The 14,900-nt window shown below is 50.8% G+C and overlaps 7 protein-coding genes across 7 annotated transcripts; 4 read left to right on the top strand and 3 right to left on the bottom strand.

Moving 5' to 3' along the window:
* Positions 1–493: 493 nt before the first annotated feature.
* HO133_004246 (uncharacterized protein) lies at positions 494–3,825 on the top strand (the record flags this gene model as incomplete). Its single annotated transcript, XM_037295165.1, has 3 exons — positions 494–510; positions 565–604; positions 667–3,825. 3 exons carry the CDS (start codon positions 494–496, stop codon positions 3,823–3,825), a joined length of 3,216 nt encoding a protein of 1,071 aa, XP_037157166.1.
* Positions 3,826–4,282: 457 nt separating this feature from the next.
* Positions 4,283–4,955, bottom strand: HO133_004247 (uncharacterized protein; the record flags this gene model as incomplete). Its single annotated transcript, XM_037295166.1, has 3 exons — positions 4,283–4,353; positions 4,462–4,743; positions 4,904–4,955. The coding sequence occupies 3 exons, from the start codon at positions 4,953–4,955 to the stop codon at positions 4,283–4,285; spliced, it is 405 nt and encodes a 134-aa protein (XP_037157167.1).
* Positions 4,956–6,223: 1,268 nt separating this feature from the next.
* On the bottom strand, positions 6,224–7,583 carry HO133_004248 (uncharacterized protein; the record flags this gene model as incomplete). The annotated part of the gene is made up of 2 exons (XM_037295167.1): positions 6,224–6,789; positions 7,136–7,583. 2 exons carry the CDS (start codon positions 7,581–7,583, stop codon positions 6,224–6,226), a joined length of 1,014 nt encoding a protein of 337 aa, XP_037157168.1.
* Positions 7,584–8,006: 423 nt separating this feature from the next.
* HO133_004249 (uncharacterized protein) lies at positions 8,007–9,486 on the top strand (the record flags this gene model as incomplete). Its single annotated transcript, XM_037295168.1, has 4 exons — positions 8,007–8,325; positions 8,383–8,570; positions 8,623–8,778; positions 8,845–9,486. 4 exons carry the CDS (start codon positions 8,007–8,009, stop codon positions 9,484–9,486), a joined length of 1,305 nt encoding a protein of 434 aa, XP_037157169.1.
* Positions 9,487–10,051: 565 nt separating this feature from the next.
* Positions 10,052–10,786, bottom strand: HO133_004250 (uncharacterized protein; the record flags this gene model as incomplete). Its single annotated transcript, XM_037295169.1, has 4 exons — positions 10,052–10,123; positions 10,182–10,336; positions 10,413–10,611; positions 10,718–10,786. 4 exons carry the CDS (start codon positions 10,784–10,786, stop codon positions 10,052–10,054), a joined length of 495 nt encoding a protein of 164 aa, XP_037157170.1.
* A 441-nt stretch (positions 10,787–11,227) lies between these two features.
* HO133_004251 (uncharacterized protein) lies at positions 11,228–12,316 on the top strand (the record flags this gene model as incomplete). Its single annotated transcript, XM_037295170.1, has 2 exons — positions 11,228–11,899; positions 11,960–12,316. 2 exons carry the CDS (start codon positions 11,228–11,230, stop codon positions 12,314–12,316), a joined length of 1,029 nt encoding a protein of 342 aa, XP_037157171.1.
* Positions 12,317–13,824: 1,508 nt separating this feature from the next.
* Positions 13,825–14,473, top strand: HO133_004252 (uncharacterized protein; the record flags this gene model as incomplete). The annotated part of the gene is made up of 2 exons (XM_037295171.1): positions 13,825–14,010; positions 14,066–14,473. 2 exons carry the CDS (start codon positions 13,825–13,827, stop codon positions 14,471–14,473), a joined length of 594 nt encoding a protein of 197 aa, XP_037157172.1.
* Positions 14,474–14,900: the final 427 nt, after the last annotated feature.

The raw sequence follows: 14,900 nt of genomic DNA on the forward strand, positions 1-14,900 counted from the left end.
GCTCATATGTTACAGATGTAATGATGGTGCTAAGCAAAACGGCGCTGAAACATGGATTAGCTCTGTTGATATTCCCAAACCTGGCTTGAGTAGGGCGATACTAACCCATGAGAGAGCGCACTAGCCTTGCTCGGCATCTAAAAGATGTCTCAACAGCGACAACCCTTGCATGAAAATGAAGAATGTAAGGAGGGGCCCAGACTTTGATAATGCCAAGATGCCAAGCCAAGATGCCAAGGTGGCTGTTGCGGGAGCCATGCGGCTGGAAAAGCTTAGCAAAACGGGTAATCTTACAAATCCCTGATCCCTGAAGATATCAAAAAGTTTTCCCGGATTTCTTCCGAAGCCATTTTCGTGCCCACATCAGAATGAAGCGAATTATGTTCCTGGAATACGGATCAGATGATTAATGGTTGAACGTGGTTGATACTCTGCACGTATCTGTGCCCCTGAGCTTCGCTTACTGGAAAGTTGCAGCCCAAATCCGGCAAGGATGCCTCGAAAAGCGGTGTATGCCCATCTCCATGCTGTTGAAGGCGAGAATTCGAAGCTGACGATTCAAAGTGACTCGCGCATCCCCGCTTTGATTCGTAATGCAGTACAGGTACGTCTGCTTATGTGACCACCAAAGTATAGTCAGCTCAAACTGACTGGACTTGCGCTTAGGAGAAAAAACGAAGCTTTTTCGTCGTCGTGGGAGACCGAGCGAAAGATGTCATCGTCCACTTACACTACATCCTCTCGAGTGTCGACATCAAGCAAAACAAGTCCGTTCTATGGGCGTACAAGAAAGACCTTTTGGGGTTTACAAGCCATCGAAAGAAGCGAGAGAACAAGATCAAGAAAGAGATCAAGCGAGGCATTCGGGAAGCGAACACCGAGGACCCATTCGAACTCTTCCTTACGCTGCACAACATAAGATATGTCTACTACAAAGAGACAGAAAAGATATTGGGGAACACTTTCGGCATGTGTATACTACAGGACTTCGAAGCTATTACGCCCAACCTACTTGCGCGGACAATTGAGACTGTGGAAGGGGGCGGCATGGTTCTCTTGCTTCTGAAGGGAATGACCAGTCTTAAACAGCTTTATACTCTGTCAATGGATATTCACTCTAGATACCGGACCGAGGCACATGACGATGTGGTTGCCCGCTTTAACGAACGCTTCGTGCTCTCGTTGGGCAGTTGCGATTCTTGCTTGTTCGTAGACGATGAGCTCAATGTCCTGCCTATATCTGGAGGTAAGAACGTCAAACCGTTGCCTCCGCCAAATCCAGAAGACGAAGGCAACACAAAAGCCAGGAGAGAACTCGACAGTATCAAAGAGAGCTTAGTGGATACCCAGCCTGTCGGCTTCTTGGTCAAGATAGCGAAAACGGTAGACCAAGCGAAAGCGCTTCTAACATTTGTGGATGCGATTGCTGAAAAGGCTCTGAGAAGTACTGTAACTTTGACAGCAGCAAGAGGACGAGGAAAGTCCGCCGCTCTTGGGGTAGCAATCGCAGCAGCTATAGCACATGGATATAGCAATATCTTCATAACGTCTCCTAGTCCTGAGAACCTTAAAACATTGTTTGAATTTGTCTTCAAGGGTTTTGACGCCCTCAACTATCTGGATCATGTTGACTATACTATCATCCAGTCGACTAATCCAGACTTCAACAAAGCCATTGTACGAGTGAATGTCCACCGACAACACAGACAGACCATACAGTACATCCAACCTCAAGACGCGTATACTCTGGGCCAAGCAGAGTTGGTTGTGATTGACGAGGCCGCAGCCATACCTCTTCCTCTGGTCAGGAAGCTGTTGGGTCCATATCTTGTCTTCATGGCCTCAACCATCAACGGCTACGAAGGCACAGGCAGATCACTGTCTCTCAAACTAATACAGCAACTACGAGATCAGTCTCGAGGAAGCTCCAAGCTGAACAGTGCAGAAGATGCAGAGATAGCTGATCGATCGACTGGCAAAGCTGCAGCCAACGGCGACAATGCTTCCAGCAGGGGTCGATCATTACGAGAGATCACTCTTACAGAACCCATACGATATTCCCAGGGAGACTCAGTCGAAAAGTGGTTGAACAAAGTCCTCTGTCTCGATGCTACCCTTCCAAACTCGAACCTCAATACCCAAGGGTGTCCTCATCCCTCCAAGTGCGAATTGTTACACGTCAATCGAGACACCCTGTTCTCTTTTCACCCTGTCTCCGAGAAATTCCTCCAGCAGATGATAGCATTGTACGTTGCAAGCCACTACAAGAACTCTCCAAACGACCTTCAGTTGATGAGCGATGCTCCGGCCCATCAATTATTTGTCCTGGTTCCTCCAGTGGATGACGATAGCTCGAGGTTACCGGAGCCACTGTGCGTAATACAGGTGGCCTTAGAGGGTCAGATCAGCAAGCAAAGCGTCTTGAGCAGCTTGAGTCGCGGTCAAAGAGCAGGTGGCGACTTGATACCATGGCTGGTCAGCCAACAATTCCAGGACGAGGAATTTGCTGGACTGTCTGGAGCTCGGATAGTCCGAATCGCCACCAACCCAGAGTACACTAACATGGGTTATGGCAGCCGCGCCCTCACTCTCCTCAAAGATTTCTACGAAGGTAAATTTGCCAATCTCTCTGAAGCCGAACCTACCGAAGCAGAATCCATCGTCCGCGTTACGGACGCTGAACTTGAATCTTCAACACTTCAATCTGATAATGTCAAAGTCCGCGACATAAACAACATGCCAGCTCTCTTCTCTCGCCTTTCTGAACGCCGTCCTCAGGCTCTGGACTACCTAGGCGTCTCCTTCGGCCTCACACCACCCCTCCACAAGTTCTGGAAACGCGCCTCCTTCGCCCCAGTCTACTTACGCCAAACAGCCAACGAGCTCACAGGCGAGCACTCCTGCGTTATGATACGCACACTCTCCAACAATAGCGGCAACACCGACAACGCCTGGCTTGGAGCCTACGCTCGAGACTTCCACAAACGCTTCCTTTCTCTTCTCTCTTTCCAATTCCGTGCGTTCCCTTCTATACTCGCGCTCTCGATCATCGAGTCTGCCAACGGAGGCGCAAAGCTTGACACCTCATACACCATCCAGCCTCTCACCAAATCCGAGCTTGACGATTCTTTCTCACCATTCGACCTCAAGCGTCTAGACAGCTACGCAAATAACATGCTCGACTACCACGTCATCCTCGACATGATACCGCCCATCGCGCACTTTCACTTTACAAACAGGTTGAAGTCTGCCGTCAGTCTGACAGGCGTACAATCAAGCATCCTGCTTGCAATTGGCCTGCAAAGGAAGGTACTAGAGGATGTGGAGAAGGAGCTCGGGTTGCCATCTAGTCAACTACTGGCCATGTTCGTGAAGATCGTTCGTAAAGTATCATCTCACTTCCGCCGACTCCTCGAAGGTGCAGTCGTAGAAACGATGCCTCAATCTGCTCCTGCCGCCGAAGACGACGGCATCGACGGTAAAAAAGTGGAAAGCTTCGCACCTCTCAAGTCGAATTTAGACGACGAACTTCGCGAAGGAGGCGAAGACGTCGATATAGAGCTCAAAGAGAAACAACGAGCGCTCATCGACGCTCTGCCTCTCGACAAATATGAGATTGAGACTGGCGGAGCCGGCTGGGAAGAAGCAGAAAAGCAAGTCAAGCGCGCTCAGGCTAGAGGCGGGGCGAAGGAGGTGACTGTGAGTGTGAAGTCGGACAGGAAGGATAAAAAGAGGAAGGGGGAGACGGCAGAGGATGTGTATAGGGAGGAAATTGGGGATAAGGAGGCAAAGAGGTTGAAGAAGGGGATGAGGAAGGTTAAATAATTTCAGTGGCTGACCTTCTCTGGGGAACCACGATCTTCAAACATGTACGAGAGAACTGCGAGATACTTTGCCACAAGATCCAATCAATACAAGGGTGACATCGCAAAAATGCACCCAGTGAAAAGGAAACCGTCTTTAGAAACAAGCAGGTCGAAGTACAGAAAGAGACGTGATAAAATCAACATAACGGGAAACATCCCCATAAACAGTCACATCACGAACCACCATGAAATGCATTCACAAGCACTTTGTTTTTCAACAACTTCACAGCCTCAGCTGTGAGACATCTAGCACACAAAACGACGACGACGACGACGTCCTCTCAAGCCCCATCACTCGCCCCATCCACCCCGCCAGATCACAGCCCACCAACCCCCTCCCCCATCAAGTCCACGCCCCCACCAACAAGCCCACGCAAAGGGCGGTCCCAGCCACCGCCAGGAAAAGAACCGTCACCTTATACACCAGCGCCCACTTGATCCTCCGAGCCACGACGCGGGCCCGCTGCCCTCCGTCCGCCATCTCGAGCTGTGCGCTGTCTAGCACGGCACGAACGAGGTCAGCAAGGGTCTCATAAGATAAGCGGAGGGAGGGAGTAAGGAAATCAAGGAATGAGTAAATAAGCAGCGGACATACCCTCCACAGCCACCTCACTCGCCCGTTCCACACGGACCAACGTCTCCATAATCGTCAGCGGACCCTGCACCGCTCCGCCCCGCTCGGACGATGACGGCACGCTCGGGCCTTCTTCTCCCGCGTCGTCGTCGTTGTCGTTGTCGAGAATCTCGGCGCCGCCGAAGAAGAGGACGTCTTCTTCGCGGTCGCTGACGGCGCGGAGGTCGGGGTGCTGCTCCAGGTCCGGGGTGTTGGCGCGGGTGGGGCCGGCGGAGGAGGAGGAGGAGACGGGGGAGGCGTCGCCTAGGGGGTGAGGTTTGGCGGAGTTAGTTGAGGCTTTGAGGCGGATGTGACGTGAGCGCGCGTGGTGAGACGGGCAAAGTTGGGGGAGGGGTAAGGAGGTTTGTCCTGGCTTGTAGGACGCGTCTTGTGGTAGGGAGTAGAATGAGGTAGGGGTACGTACTAGTACAGGTGGGGAGCTCAGCTGCGGACGCGAAGGGAGATTCGGCCGGCATGATGCCTTGCTTCTAGATCTTCCGGTTTGGTGAGTTGTTGTGGCGGTGACGGTGACGGAGACCTGCTGGTAACTCACGCATAAGCATCGTATCATATATATATATGATATATAGTTGCGGTGTTCGCTGTGGATGTGGATGTGGGTGGTGAGGTTTGTGACAGGCCTCGCTCAAAACAGCATGAGGAGGATGACAAAAAGCCGAGCATTGCTCGGCGCAGATCACTTGGAGAACTAGAGGGACACTTACAAGTTGCTGTTTCGAGCGATAGCTATCAGAATTTGATGATTTGAGCACCGGGTCGAACGTGTAGTTGAGGACGCAAAGGTAGAAAGGGGTGACGGTGAGGTTTTGGGAAGTCCGTTCGTGTGAACATTTGTTTATGCTACCCGCTTTTAGCGCCCTTTGAGGCTGGCTCTTGTCTAGAAGCTTCGGAGCATTCAGCAAGCATGAGAGGGCTCTGTTCAAGCATCCGGAGACCTATGATTGAGTCTGGATCCAGGGCACGCAAGTGGCCAGGCACAGCAGCATGGTCGAAGGATCATAAGGGCTGTAAATCTCTGGCTCTTTACCTCGCCTGCTGTCATTGCCTTGCCAGTCAACTGAATCTAGGCTGTGCAATGAACGATGGACCATCAAAGTCACCCAAAGCAATATTTTCATAGATCTCTAGCTTTGGGCATAAGGCATTGGGCAAAATATGCAAAAGAGCAGGCAAGGCACGGACGTCATAAAGCATTTGCGAGCAGTACTGGGTCAGCAAGACCACTCAAGCTGTAGCCGCATGGTTTTCTGGCGCAGGGCTCGAATCAATGGAGGGACACCCAGCAGAGCAAGCAGGGCATGCATATCATCAACAACATGCAAGCAGGACTGGCCCGAACAATGAAGCCTGCTGTGAGTAACGGCTCTATTTTGCTGTGCGAATGCCTTGTGACTTTTTCGAATGCGTGCATAGATCAATATTCCAAGTAGCATATGCCAACGTAGAGTGCAAATCTGGCACCCCAAGTAGAACATTTGGCTCCAATTCGCGGAAGGAGATGAAAGAGCTTACTTCCAAAGCATTCTATCCATTCCAACACTGGTCGTAGACACATGACTGTTTGGATGTCTCTCCTAAACCGAAATCGCTCAAAGATCCCTATCTCTGTCTGATGTTGCGATGCCCTAAGCATCTAAGCCCTTGTCGCCTGCGCTATGCATGGCATGCCCATTTCGAAGCGTAAAATCGCGGAAGAATTCGCTCAAACGCTCACAAATCGACTTCAAGAGCTGCTCTTCTTCGGCTCAGGAAGTGGCCTTGGGCGTACCCGGTTGCGCAAGAAGTATTTGAGGCCTGCCCTCACTGTCATATACCTTGCCTCTTGAGGATGATAGTCAGCCACAACTTCGAAAACACAGGAGCCTTTCGGTCCTTTCAGCTCAACATCCCCGCGAACGACGAAAGTCCCTCGTTCTCCAAATGCACCAGGAGGATGCCAATTCTTTGCTAGGGTCCGCTTGAACTCCATTATAGCAGGACCTATATCTGAATCTGGTTGTAGTAAAGATGGCAGCGATCCGTATATTTTGGAACCGTCCGAGGATGTTAACTTTGCCGAGCCCTTGGTGCTACCCACATCGGACTTAGGATCAGACATCTTGTCCATTTGGGCACGATTTTGAGTCTCCTGTTTCGAGCTGTTCTCTCGAAGCTGATCAACTGTTACGGCCCCCACAGGTAATTGCGGGCTGGTATTTGATGATGTCGGGCCAATGTTGAGAAATTGTTTGAGCCTGGCTAGTTGCAAAGAGCAGTAGGTACTGGAACTTGCCCACAACGATTTTACGGCTGGTAAAGGCTTGAGCGCTGAATTTAGACGAGCTACTTGCAAAGCAGAGACTGGTCTAGTGGTCCATGCAATGTAGTCATCAGCGATCTCCAAGCTACTCGCGCGTCAGCTCGCAGTCCATCTCGATTTCCTCCAACGAGAGGTCTAGCATACCCTGATCGATCATACTCTGGTGCTGGGCCATGTGGGTAAACGATGTCCAGCCAGACCCTCCCCAATTTCATGGGTACCCCAATTTGTCTCTGTAAGACTTTGTGGCCAGCGAAACTAGAACAGACGGTGTCTGCCAATTCCCCTAACACAGCATTAGGTGTAAGTGTCGATAACGTGAGGAAGTGAACGTACTTCGAACCGCCGTTGGTCTTTCACGATCCCTTCCGAACTCCACAAAGCTCTGCCATTCCGGATCGCTAGCTTTATAGTGCGTATGCGGACGTTGGCGAACAAACCCTAATGGAACAAAGAATGCGTCTTCTGGCATAGTTTCAGGAACTTGGACGTCGTCTTCATCAACCTTGCCATCTTCTCGTGCGCCGTCCTTTGCTTTATCGCCATCCTCTGGTTGCATCTTGGAGGGGGGGCCAGCCTTGTCCACCGTCTCTTCTTCTTCGACATCCACATATCTCAATTGATAGTAGCTCACCGCTGAGACAATGGCGATCTGGTAGAAGAGCCTCTTCGAATGCCTTGAACTCTCATCAGCATCGCTACTGTAAAAGCGTCCCAGGGCTGCTTGTGGCCTACCTTCGGAGGTTGCTCTTGAATCGCACTGGCTGTATCGTGGTGTCACCATTATGCCGCAGTAAAGAGTGTTGGGAGCGTGTAAGAGGGCGAGAGAAGCTGGATGGACGAGTGAGGACGGAGAGAGTCCGCAGGGATTTGGACATGAGTAAGAGAGTGGGCAAAGCTCGTTGCCGTGAAACAGCGTTGCTCCGATGCAGCGAGCACCTCAGTCTAAGATGGGAGTTACATAAATCTCACAACAGACATTAAGAAATGAGGGTGATGTATTGCACGATGTAACACTGTTGAGGCGGTCTACAGATATAATTGTTCACGCTTCTCCGAGGCTCTTACTCTCGTGCCTACCTACCTTCCTACCTTCTGATGTTTGGAAGGCTGAGAATTTAACGTATCCGGAGTTTACCCGAAAAGTCTATCACCACATCATGCGGAAATGTTATACTGACTATATACTCTCGAGCCACGATCCAATATGAAAGCGCTTGCAGGCCTCTTTTGGGCCAGCGCTGCCTTTGAAGCATACACTGTCGCAGGAGGGGCCCTTGTATACACGTCTGAATCTTGGTCACACCAAGCGGTAGCGGAGCCGCCTTCCATATCTCCTCATACAGCACGACTACTACTCGCTCAGCGATTAGGATTGTCTCAGTATCACAGCCTCCAAAATGCCGACGAGTCGACTCTCGCTATCCTAAACACATGCGGAGGGGAAAAACAACATATCTTTGCGCGTGAGGAAAAGTCCCAAGGCGCTGAGAAGCTCCTGCTTGTTGTGGAGGGCGTTGACGAAGGTAACCTCTGACCACCAGAGGTCGTTATTAAACATTTTAACTGATTTTCGTTATTAGATGTCTTCGGTCAATCAGTTGTTCCTGCCTTCAAGATAGACCCGCAACCTTCAAGTTTACAAAACCTGGAACTGGCTATTGATTTGCTCAATCAAGACCGGGAAAGCAAGCACAAGGGGCAGAACCCATGTTACTTTGAGGTTCCAGGACTCTCGTCCCTTCGAGGTGGACTCAGTAGCCTTCGCCTGGTAAGCCGACTTCGATCCAGGGCCGCAATATGGAGTTGACACTATGGCCCAGGAAAGTCGTGATTGCGAGGGTTGGTATAACAGTTTGAATCATGACGAGAGTGGAGCATTGCGACAACCCACTTTGTCTGCGTTCAACGTTGGTCGCGAAACTTTTAATATCGGATCAGATGGACAGACGACCGTTCTCCACGTATCTTCCCTTCAGGTGCGCTTCCCACAGACTCCCAACAGAAATTCGTCGATCAATCGTGACTGACAAAACAACCATCAGGGACTCACTCCTAAGGATGGTGACCGCTACCACTCAACACTCTCTGACGTCAGAACTTTCATCGGTGATCTGCTCCGCAATAGCGGATCAATCTCGTCCACGATAGTCCTCATGCCTCTTACCCCACAGAACTCCAAGCGCAGCGTCAATTCTCTCTACGGCTCTTATAATAAGCCCCTATCCGCTCGCCAGCAACAACCCGAAGAACCACTCTCCTCCCCATCCACCGCCTCCTCTCCCTCCTCCCCCGAGGTTGTGCCTCTGCAGGCATCCACCTCCCCACTTCCTCACGGCATCCTCCCAATCTGCCACCCAACTCTTCAATCCTGCATCGCCACGACCAACAATTGCTCTGGCCATGGCACCGCTTACAAGAAGTCCGGCGGCGCTATCGATTGTTTTGCCTGCAAATGTTCCAAGACGGTACTCACAGATGACGAGGGAAGGGTGAAGACTGTGTACTGGGGTGGGCCCGCTTGCCAAAAGAAGGATATCAGTGTACCATTCTTCCTGTTGGCTGGACTCTCGATTGCTCTTGTTGGTGTGGTGACCTGGGGTATTGGGTTGATGGCCAGCATTGGCCAAGAGGAGCTACCAAGTGTGATAGGAGCTGGTGTGGCAGGACCTAGGGCACAGAAATAGAATTACATGGGTATGTGGGACGAGAGGAATGTACAGCAGCTGTGTATGGGTTATTGGCGTTGGCAAGTGTATGTCAAATACCTCCTTTTACTGTGATAAATTGTCTGGCCATTCTGTTGGGGCACCTGGTCTTCGCGGCCAACTACCATGGCTACCTAAGATGTGCTCCAATGGCAGTGATGAATTTTCGATCGCTATCTTCTAATAGAGGCAAAGTGCAGTTGTCTCGCTGCTGTTCACTGTATTGGATGTAGGTGGGAGAACGACTTCGGGCGTTAGTAGTTGGGGTTCACATCCAGCCCCAACCAGCTCTCCCAAGTCTTCAAGATCAACCCATCAAACCCCTAGTGAGCAATCAATATTCAAGTGGATCTCATTGTTCTGTATCTTTCCCCTCGTCAGTAGCCTTGTCGAGCCACCCCCAAGCCTTATCTAGCGTATAATACAGTTCCCCCGTATCGAATATCCTCCTTATAGAGCACATAAATCCTCGCTGATGCCAAGTTGCTTAGAGATTGCCAAATGTGGCAGAGTGGAGTATCTTCGAACAGAAAAGCAAAGCGCATCAAGCAATCATCGGACTCTGCGAATCCACCACTGCTGGTGGCGGACTGACGGCCGGAGGGGGTGCTGGTACCTATTTCTCCTGTCAACACAAACACGTTGGGAAAAGTGGGAAGACAAAGTATCCGTACATCCAGCCGCGTGTTCTCCGCCATCATTCTTTGTATACCTATCCCCACGCCCTCAATCACGGCCAATAAAATCGCACATCCTATAGCAGAGTTCCTCGCTGCTTTGAACCCACCTCTTATAGCTAATGAGCCGCCTGTGAGGAATCCTGCGCCGACTAGGACACCATTAGCTTAGAGTCCACTGTTCACCCTGCTCCTCTTCCCTGCTCTCTACTGCAAGAGAACACTTACTAGCATTCCAAGGATCTTCCTTCTTCCGATATCCCTTCACCGCACAGTCAAACGTCGAGAATAAGCCTCCCCATACCCCAAAATTTCCCCCTAATACTGGCGCACGAGCTTTGATAGCTGTCAGAGCGCCGATTCGACGTTCGCCATACGGTGAATTTCTGTAGCCTTTGACACCGTGCCATACCGCACCTCCGATCCCCTGAATCAGAAACATATTCAGCTAGCTATCCGGAGAATGGTTGGAAGGGCAAAATAATAGAGTTGGAGACAGGCGATGCTTTGGGGAAGGTGGGCTGTAGACTTACTCCCATACAGAATGCGCCACCAAAGTCGCTGAGAGCTACCCAGGGACAAGGATCCCGCGAGTGATCCATGGCTGCTGTACTAGAGCGCAGAGATGCTAAAAAGGTCGAGCCCCGAGGGCAGTAGCTTGGTCGTCAAAGAGGCTTGTGGCAATGGTGCAAGAAACGGGTCGACGGCTAGGAGAGAAGGACCGTGAGGAGTAATATCGAGCTCTGTGAAGGTCTCGATACCAAAATAAACTTCGATAACTTGTTGAGCTGGTTGTTGTTGGTTTTATTAATCCTACAATACGCCTTGGTCGAGGAGGTGTTGCTCCAAAGGTTTTTGCCTCGCGAATTCCTGCCTGCTTGGCGGCCTGCCTGTACTTACACCTCAGTCCATTTCCTGCAAGGAGACACATTCGGTTGCATAGACGCGCGATCTTTCGATCGCCGCGATGGCGTCGAGAGTGTCTGTACAAAAGGACTGTACTTCGATGCAGAGTCGTCTACGAAAGTCGATGAATCGCTGTGATGCCTCCGTTGAGCCCTCTACAGCCTCTTCTCAATATCACGTCTCCGCGGTGGGGTAACAGACCACGACCAAGACATGCCTTCCAGATCCAAAAGTATCTGTTCCACAGCACTAAGAATGAAGATGAAATATTCCCATACACTGAGACAGAGCGGAGCTCGCAGGGTCCCAAGCGAAAAGAGTTGCTGAGGAGGTTGAGGTTTCCACGAAAGTACAAGTCTACTCCTGACAAGTTGTGGTGCGTTCTGAAGCATACTCCGCAGCTTCTTAAAACTGTCATTGCTGTTAGCGTCCAGTTTCGATCCTGGCAAAGAGAACGACTACCCCACGGCATGAGAGTAAAGAGTCGCATCGGGAACTTCTTCTACCATCTTCTCACACAGAGAGAAGGCATATGCATCAGGATGCTTAATATGACGATTATGCCTTGGGGTTATGTATACATTGGGAGGGGGGATTCTATGCGACCGACGTACAGCGGCAATCTTGCTTTTTCATACACTGCCTATGCATACGTGGGTAGTCAAGATATCAGTCCAGGCGATGTGGTCTTCGCTCTAGGTTGGAAATATGATGTTGACATTGGGTGTGTGATCAAAAGAGTAGCAGGCCTTGAAGGTGATCGGATATGGGTTGATCCAGGACCCAACAGGGCAAAGTATATCATCCGGGTATCATTCCTGCTCCTTCGTCGCCTTCAAACGAGAGTCGTTCGCTGATAGCTACTATAGATAGAGCGTGGACAATGCTTTCTTCTCGGGGATAACCCCTCTCAATCTGGAGACTCACGTGAGTACGGTGCAGTTCCTGTTGAAGCCATCTGGGCCAAGGAAAAATGGCAATGGGGCCCAGACGGATTCTCGTGGATTGATCATAGTTGGCATCCATGGTTGAAGAACGAAAGTATTGTACACCTGAAACCCGGGCAGAACCGTCCCCCACACCAGACAGAGCCTGATGAGCCGCCCTCGACCAGGACACCAGCGAAGAAACGAACCGTAATCCTCAACCCCAAAGTAAAGCCTCCGCCTCCGCTTCCGCTGTCGCCTCTAAAGAAACAGCGAAAGGATCCGAGGAAGAAAAGCTAAAAAGGCAGAATTCTGCCGGCAGTATCTCGCAGTGGCCCGAATTCGTGCGTGCAAGCATTTGAGAAGCAGGGCCATTTCTTACGGGCAGACAAGCAATCCGGCCTACGGGATATTCTTCGTTTTCTAGTTGTTGCAGGATATAGGACATACACCAAAGGCAGTAAATGACCCTCACATCTTTAATACTTTACACAAAGGGTCAAAGCTAGCCGAATGAATCAGCCATTTGTACCAGCATAGGCGGCAGGCGAAGAATGTTGCCTCGACTTTTCAATCTTCGATCAACGTATCGGGTCTTTACAAGTACATCAAGCTAAGCCTTATTTAGCTTACCTTATTTTATCCAAACATCCCTTGACTACCTCCAGGTAGGTACCTTCCTTACTTGTATGCCATCTCCCTCCTAAAGTACCTCGAGTATACCGCCCTGGTGCAACGTCTCGGCCAAGATTGCTCCGTAAAGCCGAAGATTGGGCGACACCTTTATGACGAATAGAAGTCTACCTTCCACTAAGTGTATCATCCCTCCACTACCCAATACTTTAATTCTTCCTCCTGCAACACCCTGGGCGGCAATGGCACTTGAAGCACCAATGACAGGGGAAGATTGCGCAAATGATCCAAGTCACCTCCTGCCTGGCTACAAGGCGGTCACCCTCTATTCCTTCCTCTCTCTCTTCCCGCCGAGCTGCGGATGCAAATCTACAGATATGTGCTCATTACGCCATTTGCCCTTCGCCTCAAGGGACACTTACGGGCAGCGCTAGGGAGCGATTCGGAAGAATCTGGACAAATGGCGAATATGCCGGATTTCAAGCCTGCTGCCTTGCTGCAGACCTGTCGGACCGTGTACGAAGAAGTGTTTACGATTTTCCACAAGAGCAATGTTTTCTATTTCGAGATGGCGGACAACTGGTCGCCCCCTGGGATGAGTGGAGCATCCAGCCGTTGCCCTTTTGGTTTCAGGTCACACTTACGCCTGAGCACTAATCCCATGTTACATATTCAATGCACGTGGACGATTTCGTTGGTGACGTGGATATGGGAACCAACCCTACCGAAGATGGTGGGCCGCGGTAGTTTCATGTAGCACATTGGCGCAAGCCTGAAAGACTGCCTTGCACAGCGGTCGCCTCGACAGAATCTGTCCTGAGCCGGCCGGGCAGTCAAGCCGCAGGTATAAACTAGGATACCTAGCTCTCCATTCCGTACAACAGAACACTTCAGCTCCCTCTCAAGAAGACAGAATTAAGAGTCTTTTGTCCAAGAGATCTGGTCTTAGGCCCCACATCCAAGCTCCAGCCTTCACTGATCTCACCCTTTCTGTTGGGAACCTTCAAGCACGACCACTTTTTCCTTCGAAAACAATGGTGTTCACCCAGGCTTGGACAGATGAGGAATGGCTGGTGGTAATTTACTCTCTCTCCCATGGCTTCAGCCAAAACGATATCTTGAAACTTCTCAGAGCGGAGTGTGGCTGCGATCATTCAGACTTCCAGCTTATACAAATGCTTGACAATATCGACCTCAACCAGGACCGTCCTGTCCTTCCATATGGTATACAGAGACAGGGACAGAAGTGGGATCTGGACGCCGTTGATACGGTGATTGATGACCTCCGGCGTCAGCTGCCCACTGGTCGTGCCGATCAATTGATGAGCGTAAAAACACCCGACGAAATCACGGTGTTGCCAGTATGCACTCATAGATTCTTGTTCCTTTTTGCCCGGTGCTGACGGCTTTTGGCAGGACGAGCACGGTCTCACTCAGATACGACAGAACCTGGAAAATCCTGCGCCGAGGACGGCCTTCGATCCCGCCAGATGGCAGTATCGAGTTATGCATCCCTCAAACCCGGCAGATGTCCCTGCTATCGCCACAAAATATGCTCCCAATGCCATGCCAGCAATCCCTACGGCTCTTGCCCCAACGAACCCGACGATCCCTGCACCTAATCCATTCCTCCCAGGCCAATTCGGTAGACCACCAATCAATGCACCAAATCCTGCCTTGTTCTGTACGGACTTTGGCGGAGCTCAAGGGACATACTACGGCCAAAACCCACCGTCCAGTGGGCCTAGGAATGGTGGAAACGGCATCGGGGGAGGTGGTAGGAGCAGCGGTGACGGGAATGGCCAACGCCCGTACTGGTGGTAAATGATTTGGGAGGATATTGACCCACCGTCTTCTGGCGTTCACAGCTTGAAAGGGGTCCAGAATGGCAGAGTGTCCGGGTGATAAGCCAGTCGTCTTTCGGTATCTTACATCTGATCAGGTTTTGTAATGGCATAGACATCTGGTAGGCTGTAGCAAGCCCATGTGTCTTCGATATTCCAACCTTGATCTGATTGTGATTTGGCATCGACTGCGCGCCACAAACCAAGCCTGCTCTGGCCTTTGAAGTTTTCACAGGTTGCAGGGTTGCATAGACTTGAGTTGAACAGATTGCAAATGGCATAAGACCGGGATTTCTCGTGGATGGGAAGGCGTTATTGACGGCTTCCCATCCCTGGACACACTCATTTCGAAGGAAGATAATGGGCGGATGGAGGCTTGTGTTTCATTGTCTCGAGCTGAGAATCAG

This window comes from Letharia lupina, assembly GCF_014066315.1.
Source record: "Letharia lupina isolate WasteWater1 chromosome Unknown contig_2, whole genome shotgun sequence".
NCBI lineage: Eukaryota > Fungi > Ascomycota > Lecanoromycetes > Lecanorales > Parmeliaceae > Letharia > Letharia lupina.